Raw genomic sequence first — 12,537 nt, 5'->3', positions numbered from 1 at the left:
AAAGTATAAGTCATCTTTTGTGATAAATATGTTTATCAAATTAACTAAAAAAATGAATAAATTATTTTGCCCTTCCTAAATAAACCTAACGCAAATATTCGAGTCTGTCTGCGTACATGAGTTTCTGAACGCATTAACCAATCCAATCGGGTCATAGCCGTTGCCGGATACAGATTCGATCGTAATTATTTAATTTATAGAATAAGGTAATTATTTATTAATGGGTGGGGACGATTACCCTTTTATGAAAAAATATACACTTCATTAAGAGATTAGCCAAACAAATTAAAAACTAAGAATCTACCATCAAAATAAATTAGACTTAGGATTTAATACGCATACATAATATATTAAAAATATTTAATTTTGTTTTTTCATAAATTTTTTTCAGGTATTTTCTCAAATATAATAGGACGAGTCACACCTATGGTGCTAAGTTTGTGTAGTTTTTTTAAGAACAAACTTAATTTTGATGTTTCTTTAAGAACCAAAAGGCTCATGCAAGTAGAGGAGAGAATAATGCGACAACTCTATAATATATAATGAATCATTTTCAAAAGAGTGTTGGACAACTTTGGCAATTATTAAAAATTGTGCAAATAATTTTAAATTAACAAATGAAGATCATAAGTGCAACAAAAAAACCATATGAGATGATCGGTGAGTTGGGAAGGTATTTGGTAGTTCCGACGGAGTTATTCGCTAATTGACAAATTGAATTTTGTTATTCGTTTCTGAGTTTCTAAGTTGTTAATTGACGAATTAATTATGATTGGGTCGTGAATCGAAGGATCTAGATATTTTTTTGTGAGCTTGAATCTAATTAGGTTCTTTTATTTAGGGAAAAGAGGATAAAATTTAGTAAATAGAAATGATCCACATTTTTTTGACAAAAAAAAAATGATTCACATTTAGTATTTGTATTCACAGTTGTATTCACGATCCATAAAATGATTCACAGTTGTATTCACGATCCATGATGGTTTAAAGATGATCGTGATGCTTTCTTGTTTTCTTGTTTAATGTATCAAGCTATTTTTTTCAATGAAACTGGAATAGAGTGTTGTGGTTTCTAAAAAAGAAAGAGACAACGTTTAATTAGCATTTATCCTTCCCACATAAACAGATTTTGTGTAGCTTTATCCTACTTTATTTTATGAATGTTTTTTGAAAAAAACCTTTAGGATTGTGTACAAAAGATTAATAGAGTCAAGTTCGTGGTATTCGGCATTTACAGTGTCATATACACCAAGTATGTGTGCATAAAGTAAATCAATATAACTATAGTGCATAAATTAAAACTCATTATTGCTTGATGAAATAACTCATATATAACAATGTGGTTTGGATATATAAGTGCATAAAGTAAATCAAAAACTAAAATAATGAAGTTGATAATCCATAAATTCTATGGCATAGAACCAAAACATAGTTTCTATACTAGACATGTGAAAATGTGCATGTGTTAAGTTTGAATAAAATAGTTACCGTACAGTTAATCTAATTGATTAATCAATAGGTCCTAGAAGTTTGAATACAGCTTAATAACACCAGTACCTCATCGAAAATCCATTGGGAAGCACCACAGTGTTGTATAAGGTTAATATGTCTAAACAACAATCCTAAAATATCTCGCATATGCTCTGTATACAAAATCAAGATACAACAAATCAAATCATATCAGGTACCAAGTAAACGCGAAGACACCAATACAATCTTTTTTAACTGAAAATAGATGGTTACAAGTTTCTAAGAATATTAAAACAAAACACGAAACACCAATCCCCATCTCCGTTCGATGAATTTACTTTGGGGTTGTTGTTAATTAGAAGTCTTCGCTCTTATGAATATGTTCAACGTCTTTCTTTTATTTCTAAAAACATGAGAGGAACGCAAGAAGAGAACAATGGAGCTGAGTCTAAATTATACAGTGCGGTAGAGTCTACTTAGGATTCTTTTACGTCTGCGTGTGAAAATTATCAGCGGTGTATATTTGATCTCAAAAACGATCGACGGTATATATTATTATTATCTATGTTAATACTAAATACAGATCCAACGGCGACAGTGCAACATCCAATAATAATATATTAATAATGATCCTCTAGCCGCCGTTGATATTTGGTAATTGTGTGTAAGATGTTGTTTTGAAATCTAAAGCATAGCTCAATATGAATAACTGAATATGCTAAATAAAATACATTTATAACTATCCCATCACGATAAATATGTATTCAAAGACAATGTGTATGTTGTTCAGCTTTAACGAGAGCATATGTATTCAAATTCCGAGTCAAAATAAAATAAAAATGACTAAATGGGCCATTTGTTGCTGATTTAGCATTTAAACAGAAAATAAGAATTTAGTAATACCAAAATCAAAATGCCCAAATTCAACAAATTAAATACTTATATAGCGGAATCGAAGATGATGATGATTCATATAAGAAGAAGAATTGTACAGGTCTTACGTTTCATGCAAGGTGGAGAAAGGGAATCTCATTTTAGACTAAAATTTTTTGAATTAACTCTGAAGATAAATGAGAGATATTTGACCAGAATAAATGAGACATAAACTGAAAATAGGAAGGCAAATCCATATTTTCCGTTTTAAACTTTTTAATGAATGCTTTTATTTCTTTCCAGTAGTATATAAAGCTATATGTAGAGAGCCTTCTCTTCCACCAGAGGATAAAACACTGCATCTCACTATACTTGCTACATCCACATATATATATATATATATATATATATATAATATATATCGTTGTTAATTAATCAACCGCCCGGAGTGGTTTTGATTTATAAGTTAACAGGCCAAGTGACTATATTAGCACAAGGCTTTTGAAGGCATCAGCAACGACTGGTTTATATTTGGATGTCATAAGTGACCAAAATCGGTGAGCAACATGTATTAAAATGGCTGCCTGTTCAAATCCTCATAGCTTGATAGAAAGCTCAAAAGATCCCACTCTTGAAAATATTTGAGTTAGGTGATCATTGATCTTTCTATCAAGCTATTAGGGTTTGAATATGTGAACAGCCTTGTGAGGATCCTTCCTAGCTGATCACTCATCTTGACTTCTTCTACTCGTCAAAGAAGAAGAAACTGAAAAGTTTGGTTATCAAAACCTGCAGGATATATATATATACTCCTAAATCTTCAATCTCTAATCCTTCCTCTTGCTACAGAGTGGAGTGCATTATCTTGAAGAACCTGACTATGTTTTGTTTGCGAGTGTTTTGTTGGAACTTCAATCCACGTGACAAATATTTAATCAAAAGGTGGGTAATTTTTATTTGTGAATGCATGATTTCCAATTGTACTTTCTTACAAGGAAACGTCGGACCACTATACGTGGGACTTGTTTTAGTTAGCTTAACGCTCTGTGTTGGTTTGTGATATCAAAGGAGAATCCCTGAAACGACGCTGTTTCGGTATTTCATCAATGACAATTACAAACTTTGGTTCTACAGTTAGTGGTTGAGTATATAATTTTGTAAAGAAGTGAACTATGAACCTGATAAAACAATGAAAAATTCTTTATCACGTAAAACAGATTCATGTTCTTTCGAACCACCTATAAACAACCTTGAGAAATAAAGTAGGCCGGTACTAGGACTTCCACGGGACATTACATGAGGAAAGCCAATATAAAGGACAAAGTTTTATCACCATCCATAGAAATCCAAGACATTCTTGGTTTTAGAATGTTTCAACCTCTTTACCGATCGTTGAGAGGATGTACATGATAGAGTTGCATATAAGATAATGGCCTCACAAGGCCCATGAACCCTTAATGTCTCCCCAAAACCTAGGTTATGAGGAGAGGAACCCATAAACACTTATATACTACTATTATCTCCTCTATCCTACCGATGTGGGATCTTATCAATACTCCGCTCATCGAGTAGCGATGTCGCTCATACTAGCCATACCGAGCCGGCAGGTCGGACCAATTGATAGAGTTGCATATAAGATAATGGCCTCACAAGACCTATGGTATCTTCCCAAAACCTAGGTTATGAGGAGAGGAACCCATGAACACTTATATACTACCATTATCTCTCCTATCCTACCGATATGGGATCTTATCATTACACAAAGAAAATCTCATGTACCAAATTGACAATTATGTACTTGATGAATCTGTAATCCCCTGGTTTATTAGAAAACAGAGTTATATCGTTTACGGCCCTGTAGATGGTAACTTTTGTTGAGCAAAAGATAAGAATGAAGGGCTTCACTTTACCTACCGAATATTTTGATTCAGTTGTTGTGTTGTGAAATTGTGGGATCTTCAATAATTTACTAGCAAATCAGTCCTCCTGTATTTTTATTTGTTAAAACCATCGGGACAGCGAAGATGTTTGTTTACGCTCTTGTCCAAAACCGGCGGAATCATTGTTATAGCTCCAGAATATTCGGGTGTGGTTCAACGAATGATGATGATGTTTGACAAGTTTGATATGTTCTTAGGAATCCCACTATATCATAATACTTAATTTGCAACTAAACTATAAAAAAATTGCTCCAATCTCAAGTTGCAGCCGTAGACAATGACTTTAATAATCTCTCAAAGGGTGAATAAGAAAAGTCTTCGACAATAAATTTTAGAGGTTAAAACCAAAGATGCGGCAACCTAACACCGAACGAACAAAAATAGAAGAAGACAATTGAACACACGCAAAAAAATGAATCAAACTTAATTTCTCATCAAAAATAATCCAATTTCTCCCCAGCGATGATTAAATAGTATCACAAATCCTCTTTCAAGAACATAAATAGTTTTCTCAATAATAATAATTTTTTTAAGAAACAGAAAAATCAACCAAAACGCTCATGAAATCTCTCGCCACACACCAATAATTTTTTGTTTTTTTTCAATCAAACAACAGAGAATAACAAGAGATCTCTGGCGTCATCATACCCCTGAGAAGATTTGACACCGCAACCAACAACACCACTAGCTCCGGATCCTAAACCACCAACCAAACCGGTCGAATCTTGACCCGAACCAAAAACCCCACCACCTCCGAGCAAATCTGTGACTCCGTGATGGTGATGGCCGTCAGATGGAGGATGGTAATAGAGACGAGCCGTCTGAGGACAGTGTGAATGAAACCTCGCCGCGATTCTCACTCCGATGTCCAACATCTCCGTGTATTTCCCCATTTCCTTGAAGAATCTATCGTTTCTTCTTCTGTTTCTTCTATGATTATTGGATTTTTTTTTTCTGGTGGTGTGCTCTTTCTCTTTCTTCGTGAAGAGAGAGAGAGAGAGAGGACGGAGATGATGATGAGGAGGAAGGTTATTGCAAGTCGCGTTCAATTTATAGGAGCCAGCCAGGAAACCACAAAAGCGATCGAGTCTCCGCCTTTCTTCTTTTCGAGGGTTTTACTTATTTAATTGCTTTTCTTGCAATTTTTCTTTTGCTCCCTTGTATTTTATTCTATTTCTGTTAGCCCCTCATATCTATTTTAATTGAACTAATCTCCTTGTAATCTTTACCACCATAACTCAATTGAACTAATCTCCTTGTAATAATCATCGGTGCCAGATTGACACTAGATTAGGTCATAAATTGGAATTTTATTTTTTTAAAAATTGGATCTAATATTTATTAATAAAAGTATAGGGTCGGAATTAGGCGAAACTGAACAAACTTATTCTGAGCTGTAAATTAAGCGTTTTTGATTATAAGGAAGGAATCAGTTTAGCGTTTCTTCTCAGTTTCCTTTTCAATTTTGTTTTTGTTTTGGTAATAAAAATTTATTTCACGTTTCCTTATTAAAAAATTTCTAAAAATTAAATCTAGAATTAATGAAAACGCGTCAATGTGGGTCGTCACTATACCAAGCAGCAGGTCGCCGAGTATTTTTTTTGACTGCGGCAATACCGCGAAAGTCGCTTGAAAAGTATGCGTTTACTTTAAGCAAATATTTCTCGATGGATGGACTATATCTCATCGACTCTTTTGGACTTGTTAACAAACACCTTTGGACTTTAAAATTGTAACGTATGTTTTTTCGTAAGAAATTAATGTTTGAAACTTTATTTTTTTGATAGGTAAACTTTATTTTCCTAACATCTAATATTTCAAACTTAATTAACACAACATGACACGTTCCATTATGAACTTACAAATGTCATAACAATTTACAATTGTCACTTGATTAATATAGGTCAACTAGCTTTTATTATTAGTTTAATCTAAATCTTATTACTATTATATTTTTGATATATAAAGATATATTTTTATTATATCATACAAAGTGCTGTAAATATGATATATGATATATCTAAAAAAAACTTTGAATGCGGCACTTTAATTGAACTATATATATATATATATATATATATTAACAATTAAAGTAAAATTATTCCCTAATTAGTGATTCAAATGAGTAACTTTTAAATAAATCAAGACTGATTTAGTCTTTGTAAGATAAACATAACACATGTCATATCATCCACCGAAAATTCGTAGAAGATGATACAATGAAATTTGATTATTTCTTTCATTCTTTTAATTAATTCGAAATTAGTAATTAGCCATTATATTTCTCTTTCCATAAGTAAGATTTAAAATATATATTTGCAAAATCACTAAAAATATTAGTAAACTATAAGTCATCATTCATCAACCCATATTCTTTAACAGCTCAAAAGAAAAACCAAGGGCGAGATTTAAACAAGCAAACAAACATGATGATTTCTAAGTTTATAACCAACCTTGGTTCTATATTAGTAGTTGTTTCAGCTATTTCTCTGAACATCTAACTGAGCCACCTCTTATATAGAGCGGCCGTTTTTAGACAATATATATCTAGCTATATATATTATATACTCCGGTTATAGTTTTTGTTTTCCTAAGCCGTATTAGGACCACACCAGACTGTATATAACTAAATCGTGGGGAAGGGGGTATAAGTTTTACCTGCTGCCTCCAGCATTAATGTCTTAAGTTTTCATGCAATCTACAAAAAATAAAGAGGTAAAGATCAATGTCAAGTACTTTGCAGAAATTGCTAGAATATCATATCATATCATACTGAAGGATGTGAAAGTTGAGTTTCATACCTTGTAAATAAAGGGATCAAGTCTTCCTCCTGTGCCAAACCTCTTCACTTCCGACATCTTCAATAACCTGCATCAAGATATCGAGTTCACAAGGTTGAGATGATTTGATCACCATTATAAGTCAATAACTATCTTCTACTTAACAACCAGAGTATATACATTCTGAGAGCTTTGCTGGTATCAGGACTGTCGCCGAGAATCTGACGGATATGGACTTCAGAAGAAGACTCTGAGGAAAGAAACTCCAAGATATCTTTGGCTCTACGGCGAATAGAACTCGACCTGCTGCTACTATCTTTCATCTTCTTCCTTTCTCCTCTTAGCTTCTCGTTGCTTCTCTGATTCCCGACTTTGATTCTGCTTTCTATGCTGGAAACCTCGCTTGAACCAGTTGACAGACACGATTCATCTTTGGAATCAACAGAGGATGTTGAGAGAAGATCACTCGCAGGATTCTTCATCAACTGTGTCGGCTTGGAATTGAAGGTTCCCCAGATAACCTGAGATCGGCGTTTCCTCGCTGTCTGCATAATTCAGTCAATGAAATTCAAATTTCACATACTCAAAGTTTTCTTCTCTGATGAGATATATGTTTCTTACTAAAATTAGAACATCACAACGACATGGAATTCGAAATTTCAAATTCCAGAACGATCTGTATCTGGTACAACAAGCACTAATCCAGAATCGTAAGAACAAAATTGGGACATCTAAGAGCTAGCGATCGTCATTCAGGTGAAGAACAAAGCATAAACTTCAAAATCTTAGCTCGAGCGGAAGCAAAAAATAAAATCCAGAAGTTTCTAATCAATCAAATTCCTCAGTATTTCGAATTCCACTTGAACCAATTCAGATCTAGAGAGCAACAACCAAAACGAATACTCTGAAACAGAGACGCAAGACGATTAAGAGTTTCGCACCTTGAAATTCACGAGTTGAAACGGATCTCCAGTATAATTGATTTTGAATCCACGATCTTCAATCTTCCCAAACGAACCGTCGCTGGACAAAGCCGAGCCACAAGATCTCGATCCGCTAGATCCCAACTTCAAGCTCAGGTTCGAGCTTCCTTCCTCACACCACTTCCTTACATAGCTCGATTCCTCAACAGATTCCGACCTAATAATCACCCAATATGATAATCGTAACCAAACGAAGAAGATAACACAGATCTGAAACCGCGAACCTCACAATTAGGCATAGAAATTGAAAACGATTGGGTTATGCGAACCTCGTAGGTGAGAAGAGCACAGGTCCATAAGAAAGAACAAGAAGAGACGAAGCAACCGCTCTCTCAATCGCAGAAGGATACTCCGCCATCTCTGAGTTTTTTTTTTCCGACTGAAGCTTTCTCTGAGCTGCTGCTAATGGCGCGATGATCTGATTTTGTTTGATTTTGAATTCCTCTCTCTATCTCTCTCTCTCACTACATATTCATACTCTGTTTCTGTTAAAGCAAATAAAGCGGAAAAATAATTGATGAGCCCATATATTAGGCCCATTTAAGGCCCATATACATCCTCTATCTTCCTTCTTCGTCTTCTTCTTCGTCTTCCTCGCTTCGTCTACACATACTACTGTAAATCAAAAATCTCCACGAAGCTTGATTGTTGTATATATTTTAACTGAGTATATAACGACCTTTTCGAGAAATATATCTTCATGTCATGTCATCTTGCCTTCACTTTCTCACTCCCGTTTCATTCTCAACCGCTTCCATTTTCCCGCCACAAACCTCCTTATCTTCTTCGTGCCACATCATCACCCTCTGCAACAATAGCCGTTGATGGCGTACCTTCAAAACTTATCTCTCAATCACGCTCTCCGGAGTGGTGGATTGACTCCCTCCGGTCGAAAGTTCGAGCCAATTTGCTCCGTGAAGCTGTTATGGCTTACATTGAAATGATTGGTTTGGGTATCAAACCCGATAATTTTGCGTTCCCTGCTTTGTTGAAAGCCGTCGCGGATCTTCAGGACATGGATTTAGGGAAACAGATTCATGCCCATGTTTATAAGTTTGGGTACGGAGTGGATTCTGTGACTGTGGCTAATACCCTTGTGAATTTGTATAGAAAGTGTGGAGATTTTGGTGCTGTCTATAAGGTGTTCGATAGAATCTCCGAGAGAAACCAAGTCTCTTGGAACTCTTTGATTTCTTCTTTATGTAGTTTTGAGAAATGGGAAATGGCGTTAGAAGCGTTTCGGTGTATGTTGGATGAGAATATGGAGCCTAGTTCGTTTACGTTAGTGATTGTGGCTACTGCTTGCTCGAATTTGCATATGACCGAGGGGTTGAGATTAGGTAAACAGGTTCACGCCTATAGTTTGAGAAAGGGGGATTTGAATTCGTTTATTGTCAACACGTTGGTGGCTATGTATGGTAAACTAGGGAAATTAGCATCTTCCAAAGTCTTGCTTGGATCTTTTGAAGGCCGTGACTTGGTCACATGGAACACTTTGTTGAGCTCGTTATGTCAGAACGAGCAGTTTCTTGAAGCGTTGGAGTATTTGCGAGAAATGGTGCTCAAAGGTGTTGAACCAGATGGTTTCACTATTTCAAGTGTTCTTCCTGTTTGTTCACATTTGGAGATGCTTCAGACAGGGAAAGAATTGCATGCCTTTGCTTTGAAAAATGGATCTTTGGATGAGAATTCTTTTGTTGGCAGTGCTTTGGTTGACATGTATTGTAATTGCAAGCAAGTGTTGAGTGGTCGTAGAGTATTTGATGGAATGTTTGATAGAAAGATTGGTCTTTGGAATGCTATGATCACTGGCTATGCCCAGAACGAGCATGACGAGGAAGCGTTGTTGCTTTTTATTGAAATGGAAGGAAGTGCTGGGCTTCTGGCTAACACAACCACTATGGCAGGTGTTGTTCCTGCTTGTGTTCGTTCTAATGCTTTCTCCAAAAAGGAAGCTATCCATGGATTTGTTGTGAAAAGAGGTTTAGATAGAGACAGGTTTGTGCAGAATTCACTGATGGATATGTATTCTAGGCTGGGAAAGATTGATATCGCTAAACGGATATTTGGTAAAATGGAAGATAGAGACTTAGTTACATGGAACACAATGATTACGGGTTATGTATTCTTAGAACGCCATGAGGATGCGCTTCTTGTGCTACACAAAATGCAAAACCTTGAAAGGAAAGCGAGCGAGGGAGCTATTGGAGTTGGTCCGAAACCTAATTCCATCACTCTGATGACAATCCTCCCCAGTTGTGCTGCACTATCAGCACTAGCAAAAGGAAAAGAAATCCATGCTTACGCCATCAAGAACAATTTGGCAACTGATGTGGCTGTAGGTAGCGCTTTAGTTGACATGTATGCAAAATGTGGATGCCTACACATGTCGAGAAAAGTGTTTGATCAGATTCCATTTAGAAATGTTATTACTTGGAATGTAATTATAATGGCTTACGGGATGCACGGAAACGGGCAAGACGCCACAGATCTGCTAAGAATGATGATGGTTCAGGGAGCTAAACCAAACGAGGTTACATTCATCTCAGTATTTGCAGCTTGTAGCCACTCAGGCATGGTGGATGAAGGATTAAGGATATTCTACAATATGAAAAACGACTATGGGGTTGAACCCAGCTCAGATCATTATGCTTGCGTTGTAGATTTGCTTGGAAGGGCTGGCAGAGTTAAAGAAGCATATCAGCTCATGAACATGATGCCTCTTGATTTCGACAAAGCTGGAGCTTGGAGTAGCCTCCTTGGTGCTTGTCGGATTCACAATAACCTAGAAATTGGAGAAATTGTTGCTCAGAATCTCATTCAATTGGAACCAAATGTAGCTAGCCACTATGTGCTACTAGCCAATATATATTCATCAGCAGGCCTCTGGGATAAAGCAACAGAGGTAAGGAGAAATATGAAAGAGAGAGGCGTGAGAAAAGAACCTGGATGTAGTTGGATTGAGCATGGTGATGAAGTACATAAATTTGTAGCCGGTGACTCATCTCACCCGCAGAGTGAAAAGCTCCATGGATATCTCGAGACCTTGTGGGAGAAAATGAGAAAAGAAGGATATGTACCGGACACATCTTGTGTGCTTCACAATGTAGAAGAAGATGAAAAAGAGGTTTTGCTTTGTGGACACAGTGAGAAGCTAGCAATTGCGTTTGGGATATTGAACACATCCCCGGGTACAATTATAAGGGTGGCTAAAAACCTCAGGGTATGTAATGACTGTCATCTTGCAACAAAGTTTATCTCAAAGGTTGTTGACAGAGAAATCATCTTGAGAGATGTTAGGAGGTTTCATCATTTCAAGAATGGAATTTGCTCCTGTGGAGACTATTGGTGAAAGAGGACGAGCTGCATAAAGATGCCTCTTCTTTCTTCGTTGTACATCTTGTAAGTTTTATTTGTATAATACACAGTTGAAACTTCTTCACTGCATTTGAGGGCCGATTGTTCTTGAATCTGATGGTATCAAGCAAATCTATGATCTTGTTGTTTTGGTGCTGTAATTGGTCCACTAACCAAAGTCTAGTCGGCTAAAGAAAAGAGTTGACTTTGAGAAGCACCAACATAATGTGTTCACACTTCGTTTGTTTCACATTGGTGGCAACAGTTATTCGACAATGAAATCAATGAAGAAAATAAGCTCAGTGTTCATACAGAAAACCAAAAGAGTTAAAAGACAGAAGACAAAGGATAATTGAAAGATTCTATGCAGAGAAGCTAGTCCCTAGAACCAGCATCAGCTGGGCTCTCAGGTTCAGGAGGTTTCGATTTCTTATCTGAGCTATCGCTACAAGTGGGAGTACTACTAGGCTCACACTCCTTCCGCTTCAGCTTCTTGCCAAGAGATTGTGAGCTTTCGTTTTTGTCGATAGGATCACCTCCATCTAATAGGCTAGTCCAAAGCCATAAGGAACTTACAAACTCATGTTGCTCTACTGATGCGACATCATCAGAATCATCTGCTAAGAGAACTTTGTAACCTCTGGACTGCAAACCTTGAAGAACACAGATGAACTCAAAGTCTTTTGAGATGTTTTGTGAGATTACCATCACGTTTCGTCGTACAGATTGATGTACGCGATTGTCCAATGCCCAAAAAAGAACGTCTTTCATCATCCTATTAACTCTCGCAAGTTTATCTCCTGGAACCATGCATAGACAAAAACCGGAAATGGTATCTCTTCATAAGATTACAAAAAGAGAAAGAAAAAAACATTGTTTACAGAGTACTATTCACGAAAGGAAATCACTACCTTCGGGTATAAACGTGATACCGGCGAGTAGAAACTGATCACGGATCTTATTCTTCTCACCATAAGCCATAATTTGCACAACATCACCATAACCCTTATCTGCAAGAGCTTGAAACAGTAAAAATATATCCCAAATCAGCTCTCACCGAGAGAACGAGATAAGGGTAAATCAAAGTCTAGGGGAAGATCAAGAAGGAAGAAGGATCGACCCGAGGAACAGAGA

General features: G+C 36.3%; 4 protein-coding genes across 5 annotated transcripts; 1 reads left to right on the top strand and 3 right to left on the bottom strand.

Moving 5' to 3' along the window:
• Window positions 1–4,693: 4,693 nt before the first annotated feature.
• LOC109126317 (uncharacterized) lies at window positions 4,694–5,370 on the bottom strand. The gene has a single exon (XM_019229804.2). The coding sequence runs from the start codon at window positions 5,174–5,176 to the stop codon at window positions 4,889–4,891; it is 288 nt and encodes a 95-aa protein (XP_019085349.1). The 5' UTR covers window positions 5,177–5,370; the 3' UTR covers window positions 4,694–4,888.
• A 1,215-nt stretch (window positions 5,371–6,585) lies between these two features.
• LOC104712418 (uncharacterized) lies at window positions 6,586–8,669 on the bottom strand. Of its 2 annotated transcripts, XM_010429320.3 has the most exons (5): window positions 8,316–8,669; window positions 8,005–8,203; window positions 7,244–7,608; window positions 7,085–7,151; window positions 6,586–6,981 (listed from the first exon to the last, which is right to left on the bottom strand). In XM_010429320.3, exons 1-5 carry the CDS (start codon window positions 8,402–8,404, stop codon window positions 6,973–6,975), a joined length of 729 nt encoding a protein of 242 aa, XP_010427622.1. In that variant the 5' UTR covers window positions 8,405–8,669; the 3' UTR covers window positions 6,586–6,972. The 2 variants fall into 2 exon arrangements, with proteins under 2 accessions (XP_010427622.1, XP_010427623.1); XM_010429321.3 differs by lacking the exon at window positions 6,586–6,981 and having other exon boundaries at window positions 7,079–7,151; window positions 8,316–8,502.
• An 82-nt stretch (window positions 8,670–8,751) lies between these two features.
• LOC104712415 (pentatricopeptide repeat-containing protein At3g57430, chloroplastic) lies at window positions 8,752–11,535 on the top strand. Its single transcript, XM_087466416.1, is given in 2 exon segments — window positions 8,752–8,775; window positions 8,777–11,535. Coding segments are annotated over 2 exon segments (2,646 nt in total). The 3' UTR covers window positions 11,399–11,535.
• Window positions 11,536–11,778: 243 nt separating this feature from the next.
• On the bottom strand, window positions 11,779–12,384 carry LOC147939076 (uncharacterized). Its single transcript, XM_087465851.1, has 2 exons — window positions 12,315–12,384; window positions 11,779–12,203 (listed from the first exon to the last, which is right to left on the bottom strand). Exons 1-2 carry the CDS (start codon window positions 12,382–12,384, stop codon window positions 11,779–11,781), a joined length of 495 nt encoding a protein of 164 aa, XP_087321977.1.
• Window positions 12,385–12,537: the final 153 nt, after the last annotated feature.

Source organism: Camelina sativa, chromosome 9, assembly GCF_030686135.1.
Source record: "Camelina sativa cultivar CO46 ecotype springtype chromosome 9, ASM3068613v1".
NCBI classification, from domain to species: domain Eukaryota; kingdom Viridiplantae; phylum Streptophyta; class Magnoliopsida; order Brassicales; family Brassicaceae; genus Camelina; species Camelina sativa.
This window is presented reverse-complemented; position numbering and strand designations above follow the sequence as displayed.